General features: G+C 33.3%; 3 protein-coding genes across 3 annotated transcripts; 1 reads left to right on the forward strand and 2 right to left on the reverse strand.

Annotated features, from left to right (window-relative positions):
* Positions 1–4521: 4521 nt before the first annotated feature.
* LOC133308586 (F-box protein At2g35280-like) lies at positions 4522–5244 on the reverse strand. Its single transcript, XM_061509224.1, has one exon. It carries the CDS (start codon positions 5242–5244, stop codon positions 4522–4524), a length of 723 nt encoding a protein of 240 aa, XP_061365208.1.
* Positions 5245–11469: 6225 nt separating this feature from the next.
* On the reverse strand, positions 11470–12171 carry LOC133308587 (F-box protein At2g35280-like). The gene has a single exon (XM_061509225.1). It carries the CDS (start codon positions 12169–12171, stop codon positions 11470–11472), a length of 702 nt encoding a protein of 233 aa, XP_061365209.1.
* Positions 12172–13908: 1737 nt separating this feature from the next.
* LOC133308588 (tetraspanin-11) lies at positions 13909–15153 on the forward strand. The gene is made up of 2 exons (XM_061509226.1): positions 13909–14418; positions 14839–15153. The coding sequence occupies exons 1-2, from the start codon at positions 13909–13911 to the stop codon at positions 15151–15153; spliced, it is 825 nt and encodes a 274-aa protein (XP_061365210.1).
* Positions 15154–15657: the final 504 nt, after the last annotated feature.

Below are 15657 nucleotides of genomic sequence, written 5' to 3' on the forward strand. Positions count from 1 at the left end.
TTCTCAAAAACTTGCCTTGTGATTCTTTGGACCGTTTGAAATCATGGAACGCATTGGTCTAATAGCATATAGTTTAAAGTTGCCACCTTTGGCTCGCATCCATCCAGTTTTCCACGTCTCGCTCTTGCATCCATTCAAATCAGATCGTAATTACCAGATCCATGATCTGCCAGAGCACCTCACGATAACCCAATGGCACATACCCCTGCAGCCATCATGGGAAAACGTGACATCTGGCGGAAGGGAACACGAGTCATCTAAGTTCTAGTTCAATGGAGTGGGTTGCCACCAAAGGATAATACTTGGGAGGATGAAGATTTAACTTTTACAGAAGGAGAGGGTTGTGACATGCAAGCAACCCAAGAAATCAGTACACAGCTCCCAAAAAATAAGGAGACGAACAACTAACTCTCTGGGCAGAAAGAAGGACTCATCAGAGACAAGGGGCTTACCAGTGATTCCAACCTCAACTTCTCCTCTTGGAAGATAGAAAATAGAGGTATATCAACAGGAAAAAAGGAATGAAAAAGAAAACTTTCAAAATGCTTCAGTTTAAGGGACTTCATTCATTGTGCCACCTAACACGTATTGGGATACTGCTGTTATAAAGGATTTGCTACCCCAAACCTCTATGCGCGTCCCAATACGCACCCCACCAGCTGGAATCCACTCCCTCTAATCTCATTGGACCGCTCCTCCAATCCTTGCATCTGATTAGACCGCCACAAAATCTTATCCTTGAGGACGAGGATCCTTTTGAAGTGGAAGGGGATGTAACAAAACCAAGTGCTACAATTAGCCCAATAGAGACATCGGAGTTAAGAGGGAAAATGGCCCGTAAGCAGCCCAAGTATCTACAGGACTATGAGACTAGTAAATAGCTATAGTAGAACAAATGCTTTTATTATTCAGTACAGTTTGTAATGGATTAATAGTCCCAATATGTTTAGGGCATACATAGTGGCTAGGGAGAAGGAATATGTTAAGCAGAAATTGAATCATTTTCTCTCTATTTTCTGCTTCTCTCTACCTTTCTTCATTATCTCACTTCTAATCCTTCTATTTCTTAGATTCTGAAATTTACTAATACATCATGCCTATGCAAATCGGGTTGAGCTTTCATTCAATTCCGGACCACTGTCAAGTGATGTTGCAAGTCACGTAAAATGGAGTCTCTTTCTTGGGGCAGTTGTGTCACCTCATCAATTAGGGAAGCAGAAAAATGACAAGTGTCCAAGACACTATGTTTTTATTATTAAAAATAGTTCAAATAATAATTAAAATAATTAAAAATATAGTGTTAATTAATAAAATATTAAAAGATAGTAAATTGCCAACAAATAGATAAGATCCTAATCCTTTTTATTGTTTCAGGTTGTTTCATACTAGGAATAACAAATTACTAACAGGATAAGGATAAGAAGGCAGTTGGCATCGGCTGAATATCAAGGAAAAGTACAAAATTAAATAAATATAAAAATATTCGGTCAAGCTCGCTCCACTGCTCGCTTCAGCGTGAAAGTGAGCGAGAAGTATAAGTGAGCTCGCTTTGTTGCTCGCTCCAGCGAGCACAACAGCGAGGAGGAGAAAATTGCTCGCTGAGCAGCTCACTTCAGCGAGCTGGTCTAGAATCATAGGCCCAAATTTTACTCTTTAAATACAACGCGGGTTAAGCCGAGAATTCAATTCTGGAGACGCGAAGAAAAAGCGGCAGAGGAACGCATACAGAAAGCAGAGGAGCGGAGGAACGGTCAAAGCTTCACCGTGGAGACCGGGTTTTATTTCCATTGTTATGAATTTTAGTTTCTTTTCATCTATTGTTCCTGTTTCCTGACTATGTCAGGCTAATTTTCTTTAAGTAGTTAGGGCAAGACAGAATCAATGAGTTCTTAAATGATATTTGCTTCTCTTATGATTTATATTCTTGATTTAAGTTATGCAATTAATCAGTTTAAAATTCCTAGTCTTGTTTATGATCTGGGCAATCTTGAATGAGTATTAGAGTCGTGCATGACAATAGGGATGTTGGTGTACCGATTCCGATTGATTGATTGCTGGAATTTGTATGATCTAGTGATAGACTTATGAATTCTATAATCGTAGGTTCTTTGTTAATGCTTCTCTTATGAAAAAGTACTAAGGGATTAGGCTTTGGAGTGAAATAAGGGATTAGATTACCAAGGGATTGTGATTTGATCAAATATAGAAAGAACTGTTAATAACTTGATCTTGAATATAATCATAAGAATAGGTAGATTTGTTAGGAAACCATTGGCAAAGTCGAGTCCTAGCTACGTCTTTTTATTAAAAACTTAAAACCAATTTCTAGCTTTATTAATTCTGAATTTATTTTCTAAATTATTGAAAACTAAAAATAAGTTTAAAAATTCTGTTTTAATTTAATTAAAATATTCTCAAGAAATCCTTTCACGATCAATCCAACTTTAGTTAAATAGATATATTATTGCTTGGTCATCAGTCCTCGTGGGATCGACAACTTATCTTATCACTTTATTACTTGTACGACCAGTGCACTTGCCGAAGTTCGCAACAAAAAACCAAAGCAAAATAAAAACAGGTGGATCACGAAAATGGAAAAAAAAAATGACATGGTCATGTGGAAAGATCACAATCATACAAAAGTAAATTAACGGTTATGATTTTGTAACTACCTATTTCATCCGTAAATCAAAGGTAAGATCACATATCCTACACCTATGCAAAGCCTTAAAAAGGGTAGTACTAGTGGAACTTTTGTATGATGTATTGTACAAAACTCAGCCCAATGCAATCAAGAGGTGTTGTGCTTTTCCTCCTCAATGTTGCACAAGGCCCAATGTTACTTTTGTGAAAAATCCTAGTTTTCACTATATTCTAGAATTTTCCCTCTTTCCCTATATATATACTTGTGGTGTATGAAGGTGAGGAGGTTGGACTTTTTAATGATTTTGAGAAAAGCTTAGAGTTTTGTATTAGAGAGCACTTCTATAGGAAGTTTTAGTGAGACCTCTCTAGGGAAGTTTGAATACCACTATTGTAGGTGAGTTTTGAGTGTACCACCATTATTAGTGAAGGTTGATATCTTGTACCTATTATTTATAGTGGAAGTTTGATTATGAACTAGTATTTCGTGAGTTTTTACTTCTTCTTATTGGAGAAAGTTTTCTCACGTTAAATATCGACATTGTTCTTCTCTGTCTCTCTCCTGTGCATTTTTTTGTTTCTGCTGCGCATTGGCTGACCTAGTGATTTAGGCCAACTTCTGCTTTTGACTGCCAAGCTTCGAGCTTGACGTTTAACTCTCGATATGCTTCGGCGCCGACCTTGAGGGAAACGAGTTCCCAACGAGAGGACCAAGTTTTGGGTTTTGGGCTGCAAAAACATGTATGATAGTTTCCCAAACACTTATTCACAACTTTTGTCAACCATTACGTTGTGAATGATATATGGTGTTATAACACAATTTATTACCACTACACTTGAACAATTCTGACCATAGTTATATACGATATTCACAAGCTCAGTGATACGTATCGAGGGGTGTATTGAAAAATGGGTTGTATCGGATGATATGATACTGTATTATATACTATACGATACAAAAATAAATAAAAATTTATAATTTTTAATATAAAAAAGGAAATAAAGATTTAGTTTGATATTTAAATCAAAATTGTTCACTCCCGAAATTGCATAATTTTTAAAATCTGCATGATCATTTAAAACAATATCATTAAATCCAAATTTAATATGATTTCTTTAATGTTTCTTATTATTATTTATTTATGAGATTTATTTTTCTCCTATGCTTTATTTAAAAAAAATAAAATAAAGAATAACAAAATTTTCAAAACAGGAAACTAGTACTATTGAGTTGTTGATATCTTTATAAAATCTTACTAATTTTTTTTATCTATTACAAAAATTCGATTAAATTTTTTCAAATAAGATATTTACTAATAACATCACAAATTTATTACAATTAACATGCATGTGTTAAAATATAACAATATCTATTTATATATGAAATATATATATATATATATTCTGATGGACCAAGCATGAGAAAACATGGACATGGTGGTTTTCAAGGTAAGCATTATGTTTTGATCCAATGGAGAATTAGCAGCTACGTGACTTTGCCAACGAAGCACAACAGCGACCAAGCATATGCTAAAAACATCTATCTTAAACCCTGCCTAGTGAATTTTTTTTCTCTCGGTGAAAGCCTAGTGAAAACTTTTACATCTACTTATAAACCGTCAATATCAACATTAATTTAAAAATTAGTTTCAGAAATTAGAGATTAACCTGGACAATATCCTAATAATAACATGAGTGCAAATACTGTACAGAAAAGAAAATTGTACGGATAACCATCAATTTCATACACAAAAAGAGAAAGCTCTATCTTAAGGATGCTAAACAACATAAGATATCATGTTCCCATTTAAACCATTATTTCGTTGACTGAAAAAAAAATCATATATCCACCCTCAAATTTAAAGAAATTAACTAGAACTAATGAATATTGAACAAATCATAGAAGAACCGCAACTCAAGATCCCATCTACAATATTCACATAACTCAATATCATCATCTTCATCATCTAGTAATTGCCATCGACCTTTCTTCACAGCCCAACCCTTGCATGTGCTCTTCCATTGGCATAGAGGGTTGCGATTGCGCGCTGACATTCTATTATTTTTCCACATAGTTTTTATTAATCGTTTCACATTCTTCCTGCATCTTATAATGCATTTGGACTTTCTTAGAAAACGCATGTGCTCGATTCCTTCTTTTCTCAACTCATCATCTTTGGAACATAATAAGATCATACCATACACATACTTTGCTTCCTTGTGACCCTTTTGAGCAGCATTCTTCAAGCTTCCAAGACCATCTCCATTCGAACAACTAAAGTATTCTCGTAACCCTTCTCTATACAAGCTCTCCATATTTTCACTTTCCCTGCAGCGCTTCAAGAATGACAATTCTTTTTCTTTAGGATTCCACTGAATTAGTGGAAACTTATCCAAAGAAACATGTTTACAAACATATTTATCTTCTGCAGCATCAAGAAAACCTCTGCAACACAATTTCATGTTGTGAAGATCGATGAAAGAATGAGAAGCCACGCTCGCAACCACCTCTACTAACAAGTCTTTGGGAAGTGATGCTATGGACGATCTGTGTCGTCTCTTGTTGCATGCCCTCTTCATTGGTAATCTTGAAAGATTCATAGTTGGACAGTATGGAGTTGGAGATTTCAAAAAAAAAAAAACTCAGGATTCAGAACTGTGTAGAGGAAAGGGTTTGATGTGTTAATATATAGAAATTTTACAATGATCTATATCTAGGATAGATTTATAGTGATCTAAATCTAAATGACTCTTACATAATTAAATCTTGTCATTGCATAATTATATCTTATAAATAAATTACCGTTAGATTTGAAATTTCTATTACATACATCATATTAATACTTCATTAATACATGTCAAGAATAATGTAATATATATTTTAAAAATATATAAATTTAGTATAATTTGTTATATAATTATTTTTATTCACGAAACTCTTACAATATTTGACATAAATACTTAAAAGTACTGAATATTTATAGTTTAATAATTTAATTAAAAAAACTATCTATAAAATTCTTAGGTGATATATAATTATGTGAATCGTTCCCTCTCCTTCATGTAAACATAAACAAGGCTGGGAGATGGTTTTTGGAGGGGAAGGGAGGGTTTTAGAAAGCTCTTCCCTTATTTGTGAGTTAAAAAAAAAATGAGGGAAAGGAGTTGGAGGTTTTTGCTAAACCCTCCAAAATCCTCATTCTTCTTAAAATTTAAGTTCCCCCAATTTCGGGAGTTTGAGGGGAATTTTTTAAAAAAATTACTTATCTACCCTTAGCATTAAAATGTAAAAACTACATAATGTGAATCATTTTTAAATATGACATTATTAGAAAAATCTTAAATACAGACAGAATTTATCGACGAAAAATATTTCGTCAAAAATAGTGATGAAAATTTTGATGAAAATCATATACGTCAAAAAACTTCCCTCAAATCTAAAGACAAAATTAGAGACGGAACAAATTTTCCCATAATTACTGACATAAAATTTTTACGAAAAAAAATTCAACCAAAATTATAAATAAAATCTAAATTCCGTCAAATCTTTCCACGAAAATATTTTCGTCCAAAATTTTGAAGAAACACATTTCCATCGAAAAGTTTCGACGTAAAACAATTACGTCAAGATATTTTACAATAAACATTTCCATCAAAATTTGAGACTAAAAACATTTTTGAAAAACAATTTGACACAAATTTTTTTTTGTCAGAATTCTTTACCGAATCTAAATTTCGTTAAAACATTTCCCACAACATTTTTCACAAAAACACATATTCATCGACCATCAAAATTTTCAATGGAACACATTTCTATCGAAATTTTTTGATAGAAAAAAATTTCATCAAAATTCTTTACAGAATTTAAATTCCGTCGAAAGTTTTGGACGGAAATATTTTTGTTAAACTCTTTGAGAAAAAAATTCCTGTCACAATTTTTAACGAAACACATTTGAATCGAAAATTTTCGACGAAAAATATTTCCGTCAAGTTATTCGATAAAAAAAATTTCCTTCAAAATTTTCAACGGAACACATTTCTGTCAAAAATGTTTGACAGAAAATATTTCTGTAAAAATTTTGACAGAAAAAATATTCTGTCAAAAATTTTAACAAAACATATTTCCTTTGAAAAAATTTTCGTAAAAAGTTTTGACGGAAAATATTTCTGTAAAAATTTTGACGAAAAAAAATTCGTCAAACTTCTTAACAGAATCCAAATTCCGTCAAAAGTTTTCGACGAAAATATTTTCATCATACTTTTTGACAAAAAAAATTTCGTCAAAATTTTTGACGAAACACATTTTTATCAAAATTTCAAAAAAAAATTTTGATATAAAACATTTCTATCGAAACATTCAATGGAACACATTTTCGTCCAAAAATTTCATCGGAAATTATTTCCGTAAAAAAATTCGACCAAAAACATTTCTGTAAAAAATTTCGAATAAAAAATATTCTGTCAAAATCTATCTAAAGTTTCACAGAAACATTTCCCTCAAAATTTTTGAAAAAATATTTCCGTTGAAATTTTCATTGAGACACATTTTCATCGAAGATTTTTGACGGAAAATTTTTCTTCAAAATTTTTGAAGGAATTCTTTTTTCCATCAAAACTTTTGATGGAATTTTTTTTGTCGAAAATATGTAACAAATCATTTTTGTCAAAACTTTTGACGAAAACTAAATTTCGTGGAAAATTTTGACTAAAATTTTATTTTTGTAAAATATTTCATCGGATAAAAATTCCATCTTCTTCAATGAAAAGTATTCCGACGAAAAAATATTTTTTTAACAGAATTTTTGTCGTTTTCAACATAGGATTTTTGTTGAAAATATGATCTTTTTTAGTAGTCTGAAAAATACATAAATAATTTTGTTTAGCAATTTTAAATTTTATTTTATTTATGAAATATAATAATTATATGTATTTTAAAAAAAGGGTAAAATTGTAAAAATTTCTTATTGAACTTCCAATTTTCCCCTTACTATTTTTTTAACTCCCAAACAAGGGAAGAGAATACCCTCTAATTTCCTCCCCTCCCCTTAAAACTCCTAAACAAAGCCTAAGGAAACTCAATTTGCCACTTTTAAGTATAAATAATTATGTGAATTAAAATAAAATAAAAAAGCAAATTTAGTGGTACTTTACTGCTAGTGGTATAAATAGGCTAGAATAGGTTAAGCTTTGACTTAAATAGATCAGACCTGAGTAAAAAAATATTGGGCCTGGCTGGAACAGTTAGCCTATATAAGCCCCAAATTACAAGTCTGGTCTGACCTATATTTAAAAAATAAAAGGGTTGACCTAGGCATGTTAATCTGCTTAAGCCTATTAAACATCCAACAATTAAAAGAATAACTAAAAAAATATTACTTTATTATTCAAAATTATTAAAATAATAATTTTATTTAAAAATAATAATATGATATAGGCCAACCTGTAGACTTATAAGCCCGACATGTACAAAAATGTCTATGGCCTATTTTCTAAATAGGTTTTTTTTAAAGTCTAGGCTTGTTCTATTTTACTATTTGTAATAGGTCAAATTTGGCCTAATATAAGCTAGGTCGTAGGCCCATGTAGACCGATCTAGCCCATTTACACCCCTACTTACTGCGGTTCTTTCACCAAATGAGAATTTTTTACCACTTTAATTCCCTACGTGATATTTGATATTTATCAATTGGGGTCGCCCAGTGGGTTTGAGTCCCGCCCCCTTCCCATACGGAACACTATTTTTTTTTTCTGGTGCTGGTTTCGCCCCCTTCCCCCTTGGAACTGAATTTATTTATCTTTTGTAAATTTCAATTCCCGCATTGTAGGGAACTTCGGATGGTGTGCCAAGTGGCACAATCCCAGCCGTCCAAGTCTTCTATATGTACCAAAATTTTTAAACCCATACCCCATTTATTTATGAGAAAAGTGTGTGTCATTTTAAAGGATATAAAACTGTGTCATTTTAAGAGAGATAAAGAGATAAATAAAGTAGGAGAAAGAGAGTTGACAAAAAAAACAAAGGTGTGGGTCCCACCTCTTTGTGAGAGTGAAAGGATTTAAGTTGTGTCATTTAAAAGAATAAACATTTTTCCCTTTATATATTTGCATTCACGTTTCACTTTTTCAAAATTATTCGAAACCTCTCTATTTTCATTCACCTTTTTGATTGATTACACCAAGAGTAGCATCTAGGGTTGTCAAAAACGAGCCAACCCGTCGGGTTTGCTTGTAACCCGCCAAAAAATAGCCGGGATGGATTGGCATAAATGAGCTACCAACCTGAGTCAACCCGACCCGAGTCAACCCGGACAAAAACGAGCCAGCTTGCGGGTTGGGGTTTTTTTAATTAAAAATAATAATATCACAAACTACCCTATTCTCACTTTCTTTCATCGTCTTCTCTCTTCAACAATTTCTCGGATTCTCTTTTTTTTCTTCGCTCGTCTTCACTGCTACCCAGTTTCCTACCCATTCTTTCTTTTCTTTATATTTTGGTTTTCTTTCTGCAGAAGTATGATGCTTACTGTTTTATGGTTGGTGTTTGGGAATACCAATGCAATTTTTATTTTTTCCCGTAATCATATGTTGCTTCAGCATATGGATCTAGAATTCTAGATACCTGGTTTTTCTTCCCTAAAACATTACAATTTGCTTACGTTGCCTCTACGTCTGGAATGGCGGTCTGTTGGCAGGTTGCATGTGCCTTCTTTCAATAAAATGCACTTAATGATTCACACACTGGTTGGCTTTGTCTTAATGCAATTTTTTTGCTTTGGAGTTTGGACAGTTCTCAGATTCAAGTTCTTAGATTCAACCCACTGGCAATATTTTGAACTAACCCGCGAGTTTTTTGTGAGCCAACCTAACCTGGCTCGGGCTGGATTGAATTTTCTGTCTCATTTTTTTTTTGAGCCAACCTTAACCCCGCTTGTTTTTTCCGGGTCGAGCCGAGTTGACCCGTTTTGCCAACACTACTAGCACCTAATAAAAACACTAAAGTAAGTTAACCATTTCTCAGTTTTACATTGCATTTCTAAACTTGGTCCTTTTTAAATTTATTTATTTTAATTATATAGTTATTATTTCTTAGTTATTGTTTTAACTAGTTATTAGATGCAATAATTTTTTACGTTATTGTTTTTATGTAAATAATTATATTTAGATATTTGATATAATAATTAGTCATTGATGAGTAATATATACTTGTTTAATAAGCAATTTAGAATAATTGATTTTTGATTAATATTTAGGATTAATTTTTTTTATAAATAGGATTTATTTTAATTAGTGTCTACCATAACCTCTCACGTGAACAACTACTGACAACTCAATCCTACATGGCATTCACTGTTAAACCAACTATACAATATTTCCCAGTCACTATCAAGTGGTGTAGTCTTCTAACCACACTGTTTTCTTATGCATGCGAACAGACCTCGTATTCAACCCAACACAAATTCTCCAAGGGAACGGCACTTGCAAAAAAAAAAAAAAAAAAAGTACCGTAAGGTTGTGGAAGGGGGGCGGGGGTTCAAAATTTAACTAGTACCGCAAGGAGGTAGTGTTGGACTAGGTGACCTGAAAAAAATAAAAAATAAAAGTTTCATTGTTCCGCAAGTAGTTTGGGCGAGATTTAGACCCGATCGGACCCCACAAGACTTGAAGACCCCCAATTGTAATATATATCAACCTGATACCAAATTGGTAGATTAAGAGCTCGTTTGCTGATCAAGATAAGATAGGGGTAAGATATGATAAGGAATTGAGTAGGATATGAAACAAGTAGCTGGTAAATTAAAATTAGAATTGGCACAATTCGCAGCATTAGAAGCTATATGAGTAAGAAATCATGTATTAGATAGGCTAAAATGAGACAATAGGATAAGCTAATCATATCCTACTGATCCATCAAACAAGAGATAAAAGTAAGATATGATAAGTTATCATATTTTATCTTCTTTATCAGGTGCTCCAAACAGGCCCTAAAAGATTAAAGACCCTCGTTTGATCAAAAGAGCCACCTTATTGCTGCCACGCGTATATAGAAACCCTAACCAAATTAGTTATTTGCCTCCAAAAAATAGTCCTGCTTTAAGTTGCAGTCTGGAAAATCTTAAAAGAAAATTGAGAATAACAAAAATAAACTATTACCATTGAGTTGTTGATATCTTTATAAAATCTTACTAAATTTTTTTAAATATAACAATTTACAACAATTCGATAAAAAAAATTTCAAATAAGATATTTACTGATTAATAACATCACAAATTTATTCCAATAAACATGCATGTGTTAAAATATAACAATATCTATTTATATATGAAAAGAAAATATATTCTCATATCATCGCTCCTAAATACTTGGAAGAAAACATGAACATAATGGATTTCATGGTGAGCATTATGTTTTGATCCAGTGGAGAGTTAGTAGCTACGTGACTTTGCTAACGAAGCACAACAGCGACCAAGCATGTGCTAAAAACATCTATCTTAAACCCCGCCTAGTGAAAACAATTTTTTTCTCTCGGTGAAAGCCTAGTGAAAACTTTTACATCTACTTATAAACCGTCAATATCAACATTAATTTAAAAATTAGTTTCAGAAATTAGAGATTAACCTGGACAATATCCTAATAATAACATGAGTGCAAATACTGTACAGAAAAGAAAATTGTACGGATAACCATCAATTTCATACACAAAAAGAGAAAGCTCTATCTTAAGGATGCTAAACAACATAAGATATCATGTTCCCATTTAAACCATTATTTCGTTGACTGAAAAAAAAATCATATATCCACCCTCAAATTTAAAGAAATTAACTAGAACTAATGAATATTGAACAAATCATAGAAGAACCGCAACTCAAGATCCCATCTACAATATTCACATAACTCAATATCATCATCTTCATCATCTAGTAATTGCCATCGACCTTTCTTCACAGCCCAACCCTTGCATGTGCTCTTCCATTGGCATAGAGGGTTGCGATTGCGCGCTGACATTCTATTATTTTTCCACATAGTTTTTATTAATCGTTTCACATTCTTCCTGCATCTTATAATGCATTTGGACTTTCTTAGAAAACGCATGTGCTCGATTCCTTCTTTTCTCAACTCATCATCTTTGGAACATAATAAGATCATACCATACACATACTTTGCTTCCTTGTGACCCTTTTGAGCAGCATTCTTCAAGCTTCCAAGACCATCTCCATTCGAACAACTAAAGTATTCTCGTAACCCTTCTCTATACAAGCTCTCCATATTTTCACTTTCCCTGCAGCGCTTCAAGAATGACAATTCTTTTTCTTTAGGATTCCACTGAATTAGTGGAAACTTATCCAAAGAAACATGTTTACAAACATATTTATCTTCTGCAGCATCAAGAAAACCTCTGCAACACAATTTCATGTTGTGAAGATCGATGAAAGAATGAGAAGCCACGCTCGCAACCACCTCTACTAACAAGTCTTTGGGAAGTGAAGCTATGGACGATCTGTGTCGTCTCTTGTTGCATGCCCTCCTCATCGGTAATCTTGAAAGATTCATAGTTGGACAGTATGGAGTTGGAGATTTCAAAAAAAGAAAAAAGAAAAAAAACCTTTGAATTCGGAACTATGTGTAGAGAAAAGGGTTAATTTGATGTGTTTATATATGGAAGTTTGTTAAATCCTATTTTTGTTAACAAGAAGTTGTTGTTTTTAAAAGAAGGCTGATATATTTTATTTTTGTAATTAATGGCCCTATATATAAAAGGAAAGAGATATAGAAATCGAAATCCCAGATTCCTAATCTTTTGAGGGAATCAAAACCCAACTTACCAGCTGTTAGGTAATTAAGGCAATCCTATTTTCACCCAAACTTTGACTGTATATTATTACCCCTCTTCATTGAATTCTAATTAAAGCTGGATTTCAATAATATCGAAAGTTTTGGAGAACTGATTGAGTGTCTAACGACCAATCTGATTTGGATTGAGAAACAAATCAAGAAAATCCTCATCTTATATATGAACAGATTTATTTAGTCTTTTTTTTCCGGCAATGAGATAGATTACTCAATAAGTAAATTTTATTGATGGTAGCAAAAATAATATAATCCTAATTTAGGCGTGAATCATCTGGTGTTGGCACGTGACAAAAAAAGTCAACTTACGAACTGTAAAACTTTGAAAAGCCATAACTTTTGACTCGGGTATCCGAATGAGGTAATTCTTTTTTTGATTCCACATAACTTTTCAAGATCTACGCAATGACATTTCATTTGATATATTTTATCTCTCAAAAACACAATTCAAATTTGCAATTCAAATTCAAATCTTTATTTTGTTTTTCTTATTAATAATTATTTTTTAAATTTTTTTGATAGTACACTATATAATACAATTATTGCAAATTTGAATTATGTTTGTGAGAGATAAAATATATCAAATGAGAAGTCATTGCGTAGATCTCGAAAAGTTATGTGAAATCAAAAAAAGAATTACCTCATTCGAATACCCGAGTCAAAAGTTATGGCCTTATAAAATTTTACGGTTAAACTATTAATTTTTTGTACCACGTGTTAGCACCAGACGAGTCACGCTTAATTTAGGCGTGAATGCCTTAGGAGTCACGTTTAATTTGGACGTGAATGAGTGCAATAAATTCGTATATAGGTTCAAAACAGCAATTTATTCGTAATTATTTATTAAAATAATAATATTTTAATTTTTTTTTTGTCAAAAAAACAGTCCTAGTTCCAGTCCGGAAAATCATATAAGAAAATTGCGTCTCCCTTGCATGTAGTGTTACAAAACAAAAAGTAACAAACTATTTTTTTAATTTTTAAGTCTAATATATAAAAAAGAAGAAAAAAAAAAGGAAAGAGAAGAATGGAAGCCAGTTGTTTATTAATTGTGGGGTAACTGTCCCACTGTAGTAGTGGACCAGGAAGAGCCCCAAACTGTAACCGGTCATCAATGACGTGGCTTTCTTACAATTTGCCAACTTGACAATCATCATCACCATGGATGGCATATCTGTAAATAACTCTAACTCGACATGCAATCGCTTCAAACATTCAAACTCCTACACTAACCGTTTTTGTTCCCACCTCCACTTATAAGACAGTTACGTACAATTCCAACCCACAACACAACCTCCTCTTCAACTTTCATTTTAATGTAACACATAACATTTCACCCTCTTTCTCACAAAAACAGCTACGTTCTTCAACTACGTACGTAGATATCAAAAGTACTCTTGAACACCAACACCGTTCGTTATGTTCCGCGTAAGCAACACCGTGGTTGGTGCACTTAACATAGTGTCCTTACTCCTCGGAATCTCAGCCGTCGGTCTCTCTGCCTACATACACATCCACGGTGGCAACGCCACTGACTGCCAGAAGGTGCTGCAGTACCCGCTCCTCATCGGCGGCGTCTTCGTGATCCTTGTCTCCATACTTGGAATCGTGGGGTCGCTGTGCCGTGTCAACGTGGCACTCTACAGTTACCTGCTCGTGACGTTCTTGCTGATCTTGGGGCTCGCCTTGTTCACTATCTTCGCGTTGTTCGTCACCAACAAGAAGGTGGGGCAACAGATATCAGGCAAAGGCTACGGCGAGTACAGGGTCACCGATTTCTCTCACTGGTTGCAGCGTTACGTGGTCAATGACAAGAACTGGGATGAGGTCAAGAGTTGTTTGATGGATGCACATGTTTGTCAGAACCTCGACGTCAGTGGTGGTCGGAACAACGACTCTCTTATTTTCAAACACTTGTCCACCACCCAGGTTATGTGTTAATAACTAACTAACTTCTCATAATCTTTCTCTCTTGATGGGAGTGCATCTTCTCACATGTGAAAAAATAATTATGTGGTCATATTATTTCATCACAATTATTTATTGATTTTATTGATGATGAGATAAGAGAGAGAAAAATATACAATTTTTAAATGAGTGGTTGTGATCAAATAGCATAACCACATAATCACTTTTTCACATATGAGAGGGTCCACTCCCCTAGCCCAAACAGTGAGAGGATTCGAAGCATCCGTGGATAAATTAGTAGCGATGATTTTGTCATTTCTAATTTTAATATTTTTTCTCTTTAACTCCGTATCGCCGTTGATTTACCCATCAATAATTAGGACATGGTCAATTCACCTTATTGTCAATGGGTTGTTAATTTTGGATTTTGATTTTTTTCAGTTTGGGTGCTGTAAGCCTCCGGTGCACTGTGGATTCATAATGAAGAACGCTACGTTCTGGGAAGTGCCAAAGAAAGGTGCAGCGGCGAATAATTCAGACTGCAACACATGGAATAATAGGGAGGATAAACTGTGCTACGATTGTAATTCATGCAAAGGAGGAGTGCTGGCCAATATCAGGAACCAGTGGAGACATCTCACCGTATTCAACGCATGTGCGCTTTTACTCGTCACTGTCATATATGCGTTGGGATGCTATGCTATCAAGAATAACCGATCGGACTCGCGTTGCAAGCACAACAGAGCATGCCCTTGATACATATATATTTAATAGCATGGAAAACTAGCTTGTCTTAAATTTGTTAGGTACTGTTATGTTTCAAGTTTAGGCTTCATGTTTAGAGTTATGTATGGTCGTGTGTTTTCGTATGTTGGATCTTGTCATTTAATTTCTCTAATCCTTATTTAGTACTGGTAGGCGGTAGCATTTAGCATTTAGATTTGTAAAATTTTTACGTGTTGTGTTTCTTAAATTTATTGGGCAGGCTCCTATCAACCCTTGATAATGTTAATGTTGGTGTTAGTTTTTTAAGTTTCAAATCACGTCCTGACTCCTGACTACGTTAACTTCCTATCATAATCATCTTTCATTTATAAATACATAAATATAATGTCAAGTTTATGTTATTAAATTAATCATTACAGTGTAAAGGAATCAAATTGGACAAATTAATTAATTATTATTGAATAATAATCTGATATTGCATTAACACCAACAAAAATTTATATACTCACTCTAAGTATCTTTTTGAACATCCAA

This window comes from Gastrolobium bilobum, unplaced genomic scaffold (genome assembly GCF_033153095.1).
Source record: "Gastrolobium bilobum isolate Gb01-03AN ecotype WA unplaced genomic scaffold, APGP_CSIRO_Gbil_v1 utg18308, whole genome shotgun sequence".
Taxonomy (NCBI): Eukaryota; Viridiplantae; Streptophyta; class Magnoliopsida; order Fabales; family Fabaceae; genus Gastrolobium; species Gastrolobium bilobum.

What these genes read in the sequence shown, in the direction of transcription:
- LOC133308588 (XM_061509226.1), top strand. Translation starts at nt 13,909, where the DNA reads ATGTTCCGCGTAAGCAACACCGTGGTTGGTGCACTTAACATAGTGTCC. An exon ending in AACACTTGTCCACCACCCAG is followed by an intron (nt 14,419 to 14,838) that starts GTTATGTGTTAA and finishes GATTTTTTTCAG; the next exon opens with TTTGGGTGCTGTAAGCCTCC.
- LOC133308587 (XM_061509225.1), bottom strand. Translation starts at nt 12,171, where the DNA reads ATGAGGAGGGCATGCAACAAGAGACGACACAGATCGTCCATAGCTTCA.
- LOC133308586 (XM_061509224.1), bottom strand. Translation starts at nt 5,244, where the DNA reads ATGAATCTTTCAAGATTACCAATGAAGAGGGCATGCAACAAGAGACGA.